We start from the raw sequence: 8293 nt of genomic DNA, 5'->3' as shown, positions 1-8293 counted from the left end.
TAAACTCAGGACAAAATTTTGAAACTATTTAGCATGGGTGTTTTTTGGTGGTTGTAGATATGTAACAGATTTTGGGGGTCAAAGTTAGAAAAAGTGTGTTTTTTTCAATTTTTCCTCATATTTTATATTTTTTTTTATAGTAAATTATAAGATATGATGAAAATAATGGTATCTTTAGAAAGTCCATTTAGTGGCGAGAAAAACAGTATATAATATGTGTGGGTACAGTAAATGAGTAAGAGGAAAATTACAGCTAAACACAAACACCTCAAAAAGGTAAAAATAGCCTTGGTCCCAAACGGACAGAAAATGGAAAAGTGCTGTGGTCATTAAGGGGTTAAAGATTTAAATTTCAACCCCCACTGTAAAAAAAGAAATGATAAAAAGGACAGACAGTTAAAATAGTAGCTATTTCACGTATTGTTCTTTAAAAAACATCCTTCCCTGTGTAGGAACTTGTGAACCACATGCAAATGAAGAAAAAAAACACACACACTTAAAACTGTGTAAATCAGAATTATTTTACTGCAAAAAATCACATACAAACATTGTAGCATTATATTAACAAGAAAACACAACCCCTGAGTATATTACATTTTTGTTCACGATGATAACCATCCAGAAGACCTAAATATGCTACGTGGTTTAGTCAAAAATGGATATTTCAAAGTTATCTACAGTGAGGTAACCTGCACGCTCACTTATAGAACAATTATTCATAAAATGCGTTCAGAATGCTAAGAATGTGCTGTTGAAAAATTTCTGTTCCACTTCCATGCGGGGGGGATAGCATACAAAAAGCCCCCATGTATTAATACAAACAAATAATTAGCAATTTTATTTATCTGAGTTACTTATAAGATAGATTTCAGTACCAGACCTGTTGAGACAAACTAAGTTGTTTTTTCTAAATACTAAATAAGGAAGTATTAAGGGGGAAAAACAAAATGAAATAATTGGAGTGTTTACATGCACACTAAAATAGTTCTGCCATTAGGGAAGTTCAGGAACGCTAAAAAAACAGGTATGAGACTATGAGATAACTGTAAACAGTAAGAGAAACAAATAACATAGCAATGTGAACATTTTTTCCTCCCTTTTACACAGTAATTATTTATTTGTAATGGGCCTATACATTTTTTTATGAAATTATCAGTGTGGGTTCATTGGGAACTAACATGAGGACAAAAAAAGTAAGTGGTTTTACAATAAGTGTCCATAGACAAAATCAAAACAAAAAACAATACAATACATTTGGAGTTCAGCATAATGGAGGCTGCTCGTGCTAAATGGCCTTTGTCATAAACTGAATGACTGTACAAATATTTTGAAAGCAAATTACGCTGTAATTTTAGTATTTTCTTACTGGTCCAGAGCTAAACAAAGCCAGTAAGCCAATCAGAGGTGGAATGTGCGTGTAGTTGCCAATAACCGGCTATGTTCAGCTCAAGACCGGCAGTGTACAGCCACATAAGCGCTTTGTTTAAGGCCTTTATATAGGTTAAACAGTTATAGGCAAGCAATAGTGCAATTTAATTCAGCTTTAGGTTTCTTTAGGACAACCTAAATTTTCCTTTGCAAACATTACATTTGGTTCCATATTTTTCTATACACACGACTGGTAGAATTGTGTATAAAAAGCTATATGGTTGCTGTAAAGTATATATTATAAAACAGAGAGTGAGGAATAAAAAGAGAATAAGTCTGTTTTTTATGCACAGATTATCACACTGACAAAATGAATCTCAAATACACCTGACCAATTACATTTTCAGTAACAAACATACTTTTTGTTTCTGACTAAAGGATAAAAATATGCATAAACTATGTTTAAATTCTTTATTTCATAAGAAAATACTGTGAATTGCACACACACATACATTTATTTTTGATGTGTTATTTAATTTGTTTGTGAAGAGCCCTATAATGTGTAAAAACTGATTTAAAAGGTTTAATTTCTAGCTATACACAAATGCAGAGTTGGGGGGGGATTGAATACACTGACACAAAATATTAAGGCATTATACAAAATTAAAGTGATTTTTCCTTTGTGAAATTTCCTTGAATATCCTAACACCTACAACAAAATTATTTTTACAAAGTGACTTGGGAAAAGCAAGCTTTCAGTTCTTATTCGCCTTGTACTGTTCTATCCACCTCTTCATGTACTGTATTTCCAAAGCTCGAGCCTGAAGAACAGATTTTGGGTCATAGGCATTGTTGGAGCGCAGATCTAAGTGATGTGCGCCTTCTGGAATAACAATAGCAACTAAAGTGTCACTGATATTCTCATTCACACCACCAGATGACCATGGATCCAGGCCACCATTGCTGAAAGATAAAATTTAAAAAAAAAGTTATTAGGTAACTGAAGTAAAGATCGATCCATCTGTTAGAGGCAAAAATTATTTTTGTTACTGGTCATTTTTTTAAAAAAAAGCATTTCGGCATCTGTTTAAAATATCTCCATTGCCTGACTGTTGCAACAGGGAGGGATGAATCAAAAAGCCCTGCTCTCATTTATTTAATTGCACAAAAGCAGGGGCCGTGTTACACTGGCACAACCTGTGAACCTCATCCATCCAATGATAAATCTGCCCCATAGCCTAGTGACCATATACTGTCAAAATGGACTAAGATACCTGAATACTATGTTGCTGTGCGCGCTGATATTCTTCCCGCCATACATAGTTGTAATCCACGTGTCTCGAGGCCGAACACCCCACTGCTTATAGCACTCATCAGAATAAGCCTGAAGATCCCATGGCTGAGCTTCAAACATGTCATTAATTCCATCTGAGCACAACGGCATCACCATTTCTGTGCAAGCCTGCAATATCACAAGATAACAATATAATTAGATAGGAAAAGATAGATATCATACAGCTGTTTTATTTCATTTTTGCTCTGGGACACCCTTGACAAAGTTTCTCTTAAAGCTTGCGGTGGTTTGTATTGCATCAGTGAAGATTTTATTTGTATCATCCAATTAAATGTTTAAATACTGGTGCACAGGGAACTCCCAGCATATGTGTGTATGCAGTCGGAAAAACAGTAATAACTTACTAGAAGCATGCACATTTCAATTTTGACCTTCATATTTTACAAATAAACAGCTAGATTACAAGTTTTGCATTATACGGTTATAACGCTGCTTTTTCACTACCGCTGGTATTACGAGTCTTGCAGATTTAGGGGCACCGCTCACTTTTATGGCCTTAACGCAAATCAACTTACGCAATTTGCGTATAGTCTGTTTTCAATGGGACTCCCATAGCGACGGTATTATAAGCTTGTCCTGGGAGGCCAAAAATTAAGCGGTACACCTTATCCCGTCAAGATTCGTAACGCATTCTAAAGTCAGTAGTTATGAGTTTTATGCTACGGCTTTGTAGTGTAAAACTCATAACTAAAGTGCTAAAAAGTACACTAACACTCATAAACTACCTATTAACCCCTAAACCGAGGCCCTCCCACATTGCAAACACTAAAATAAAAATATTAACCCCTAATCTACCACTCCGGACATCGCCGCCACTATAATAAACATATTAACCCCTAAACCGCTGTACTCCCGCCTCGCAAACAGTAGTTAAATATTAACCCCTTATCTGCTGTCCCTAACATTGCCGCCACCTACCTACATTTATTAACCCCTAATCTGCCACCCCAACGTCGCTGCCACAATATTACATTTATTAACCCCTAAATCTAACCCTAACACCCCCTAACCTAAATATAAATTTAAATAAATCTAAATAAAACTTACTATTATCACCTAAATTATTCCTATTTAAAACTAAATACTTACCTATAAGTACCTATATTAGGTTTTATTTTTATTTTACAGGCAAGTTTGTATTTATTTTAACTAGGTAGAATAGTTATTAAATAGTTATTAACTATTTAATAACTACCTAGCTAAAATAAATACAAATTTACCTGTAAAATAAAACCTAACCTAAGTTACACTAACACCTAACCCTACAATTAAATAAATTACCTAAATTAAATACAATTAAATAAATTAAATAAAATTAGCCAAATGACAAAAAAAAACACTAAATTACAGAAAATAAAAAACAAATTACAAGATCTTTAAACTAATTACACCTAATCTAAGAGCCCTATCAAAATAAAAAAAGCTAACCCAAAATAAAAAGAAACCCTAGCCTAAACTAAACTATCAATAGCCCTTAAAAGGGCCTTTTGCGGGGCATTGCCCCAAAGAAATCAGCTCTTTTACCTGAAAAAGAAATACAAACACCCCCCCCACAGTAAAACCCACCACCCACACAACCAAACCCCCAAATAAAAGCCTAACTAAAAAAAACCTAAGCTCCCCATTGCCCTGAAAAGGGCATTTGGATGGGTATTGCCCTTAAAAGGGCAGTTAGCTCTATTGCTGCCCAAAGCCCTAACCTAAAAATAAAACCCACCCAATACACCCTTAAAAAATTCTAACACTAACCCCCGAAGATTCACTTACCGGGAGAAGTCTTCATCCAAGCAGCTAGATGTCCTCAATGAAGCCGGCAGAAGTGGTCCTCCAGACGGGCAGAAGTCTTCATCCAGACGGCATTCTTCTATCTTCATCCATCCAGAGCGGAGCGGGTCAATCTTCAAGACATCAGACATGGAGCATCCTCTTCTTCCAACGGACTAACGACGAATCAAGGTTCCTTTAAATGACGTCATCCAAGATGGCATCCCTTAGATTCCGATTGGCTGCTAGAATTCTATCAGCCAATCGGAATTAAGGTAGAAAAAATCCTATTGGCTGTTCCAATCAGCCAATGGAATGTGAGCTCAATCCTATTGGCTGATCCAATCAGCCAATAGGATTTTTTCAACCTTAATTCCAATTGGCTGATAGAATTCTAGCAGCCAATCGGAATCTAAGGGACGCCATCTTGGATGACGTCATTTAAAGGAACCTTCATTCGTCGTTAGTCCGTCGGAAGAAGAGGATGCTCCGCGCCGGATGTCTTGAAGATGGACCCGCTCCACGCCAGATGGATGAAGATAGAAGATGCCGTCTGGATAAAGACTTCTGCCCATCTGGAGGGCCACTTCTGCCGGCTTCGTTGAGGACATCTTGCCGCTTGGATGAAGACTTCTCCTGGTAAGTGAATCTTCGGGGGTTAGTGTTAGGAATTTTTAAGGGTGTATTGGGTGGGTTTTATTTTTAGGTTAGGGCTTTTGGCAGCAATAGAGCTAAATGCCCTTTTAAGGAAAATGCCCATACAAATGCCCTTTTCAGGGTAATGGGGAGCTTAGTTTTTTTTTTAGTTAGGCTTTTATTTGGGGGGTTGGTTGTGTGGGTGGTGGGTTTTACTGTTGGGGGGTTGTTTGTATTTCTTTTTCAGGTAAAAAAGAGCCAATTTCTTTGGGGCAATGCCCCGCAAAAGGCCCTTTTAAGGGCTATTGATAGTTTAGTTTAGGCTAGGGTTTTTTTTATTTTGGGTGGGCTTTTTTATTTTGATAGGGCTCTTAGATTAGGTGCAATTAGTTTAAATATCTTGTAATTTGTTTATTATTTTCTGTAATTTATTGGGGGTTTTTTGTACTTTAGCTAATTTCATTTAATTTATTTAATTGTTGTTAATTTAGTTAATTTATTTAATTATAGTGTAGTGTTAGGTGTTATTGTAACTTAGGTTAGGTTTTATTTTACAGGTAAATTTATATTTATTTTAGCTAGGTAGTTATTAAATAGTTAATAACTATTTAATAACTATTCTAGATAGTTAAATTAAATACAAAAACTTGCCTGTAAAATAAAAATAAACCCTAAGCTAGATACAATGTAACTATTAGTTATATTGTAGCTAGCTTAGGGTTTATTTTATAGGTAAGTATTTAGTTTTAAATAGGAATAATTTAGGTGATAATAGTAGGTTTTATTTAGATTTATTTCAATTATATTTAAGTTAGGGGGTGTTAGGGTTGGACTTAGATTTAGGGGTTAATAAATTTAATATAGTGGCAGCGACGTTGGGGGCGGCAGATTAGGGGTTAATAAATGTAGGTCGGTGGTGGCGATGTTAGGGACAGCAGATTAGGGGTTAATAATATTTAACTAATGTTTGCGAGGCGGGAGTGCGGCGGATTAGGGGTTAATATGTTTATTATAGTGGCGGCGATGTCCGGAGCAGCATATTAGGGGTTAATCAGTATAATGCAGGTGTCGGCGGTGTTGGGGGAAGCAGAATAGGGGTTAATAAGTGTAAGATTAGGGGTGTTTAGACTCGGGGTTCATGTTAGGTTGTTAGGTGTAAACATAATTTTTCTTTCCTCATAGGAATCATGGGCTGCGTTACTGAGATTTAAGCTGCTTTATTGCAGGTGTTAGACTTTTTCTCAGCCGGCTCTCCCCATTGATGTCTATGGGGAAATCGTGCACAAGCACGTATAACCAGCTCACTTGTGACTTAAGCAGCGCTGGTATTGGAGTGCGGTATGGAGCACAATTTTGCTCTACACTCACTTCTTGCCTGATAACGCCAGGTTTGTAAAAACCTGTAATACCAGCGCTGTAGGAAAGTGAGCGGTGACGATAACATGCACGTTAGCAACGCACCCCTCATAACGTAAAACTCATAATCTGGCCGAAAGTATCTAAATAAAATTTCATAAATGAAAGTGCTCCTGTTTTGAAGAATAAATTGTATTCCTTTAAATACAAAAGTTTACAAATCACTTTAATGGTTGCCAAACACACCTTGATGGTTGGTTATATTTAGGTTGTACTTTAATTATCACCTATAAGCAAACTTTTTTTTCTCCTGAAGGACCAATGACTCAATAAAAGATCTTTGTATGTGTGTAAATGGGAAATATTGTGCTTTAAATGTTTCTTATTAGCTGCTACAAAGAATAGATTAGAGAAAAGTCATTTTTTCTGTACACCTAAAAACAGAGGACTTTTTTTGTTCAAGTCCTGAATAAAACTGCCTTGTTTTTATGAATATGGGAGGCACATCTTAGTAAAACATGAATCCCTAGATATGCAACATATATTCCTTACTATTTTCACTATCAATTGAACAGCTTTAAACTTAACTTCTCTCAGACAAAAATATATGTAATCTTTATTTTATTGCTGCTCTTTTATTTGTGTTATATTTAAATTCAAATTAATTTAAGCATTTTATTTTTTCAGTTAGAGCATTTTAACATTAAAGGGACACTGAACCCAAATTTTTTCTTCCGTGATTCAGATAGAGTATGAAATTTTAAGCAACTTTCTAATTTACTCCTATTATCAAATTTTCTTTATTCTCTTGGTATCTTTATTTGAAATGCAAGAATGTAAGTTTAGATGCCGGACCATTTTTGGTGAACAACCTGGGTTGTTCTTGCTGATATAAAAAAGTGCTGTCCAGAGTACTAAACCAAAACAAAAGCTTAGATGTCTTCTTTTTTTTTTTTTTTTTAAAGATAGCAAGAGAACGAAGAAAAATTGATAATAGGAGTAAATTAGAAAGTTGCTTACAATTGCATGCTCTATCTGAATCATGAAAGAAAAAATTTGGGTTCAGTGTCCCTTTAATGTCACTTGCAAACTATGACCAAATTTATATAGTTGCCATTATTGGAAGCCACCAACAGTTAAAATTGCCATTGTAACTGGTAACGTATTTTGCCAGTTTACATAGTTTAGATTATTTTTTTTTACTTAGCCTTAGCACTTCCTAGATACCAGACACAGTTTACTATTTTCGGCAAGTTACGGTAAAATATAGTCAAATGTTCCAACCCTTACTGCACAGAATGAGGTTTGTCTGAGATGAAATTATATTAGTGTGAAGATGGCAACATGCTGATCAAGATATTGTAAACACGATCTTTTGCATGGGTTTTTAATAAAATCTAGTCTTCAGACAGAATTACAAAATGTTAAAGGGACACTCCAGTCAAAAAAAACTTTTAGGATTTAGATAGAACATGCAGTTTTAAGATACTTTCCAATTTACTCCCTTTATCAAATTTTGCACAGTCTTTTTATATTCACACTTTTTGGGGAACAAGATCCTACTGCGCATGTGCACAAGCTCACAGGGTATACGTATACTAGTCCGTTATTGGCTGATGTCTGTCACATGATACAGGGGGACGGTAAATGGGTGAAAAAATTAATTTGTCAGAAAAAAAACCCATCTATTGCTTATTTGAAATTCAGAGTAGGTGTTAAATCATTGTATTTTTATTATGCACTTGTTAATTATGTAATTATATTGCATTGTGTGGCCCTTTAAACTCCAATCAATTGCATGTGGAAATCCTTTTA

At 35.2% G+C, this 8293-nt stretch overlaps 1 protein-coding gene across 1 annotated transcript in view; it reads right to left on the bottom strand.

The window, feature by feature from the left end:
* Positions 1–500: 500 nt before the first annotated feature.
* PRCP (prolylcarboxypeptidase) overlaps positions 501–8293 on the bottom strand; it is an 83094-nt gene continuing 75301 nt past the window's right edge. Inside the window, exons 8-9 of the mRNA XM_053708670.1 lie at positions 2643–2830; positions 501–2331 (exon numbers count right to left, since the gene is read on the bottom strand). Coding sequence (XP_053564645.1) covers positions 2124–2331; positions 2643–2830 — 396 coding nt within the window. The 3' untranslated portion in view covers positions 501–2123. The remainder of the gene's footprint in view (positions 2332–2642; positions 2831–8293) is intronic.

Source organism: Bombina bombina, chromosome 3 (genome assembly GCF_027579735.1).
Source record: "Bombina bombina isolate aBomBom1 chromosome 3, aBomBom1.pri, whole genome shotgun sequence".
Classification (NCBI taxonomy): Eukaryota; Metazoa; Chordata; class Amphibia; order Anura; family Bombinatoridae; genus Bombina; species Bombina bombina.
The sequence above is the reverse complement of the archived record's forward strand: the minus strand, read 5'-3'. Positions and strand labels throughout refer to the sequence as shown.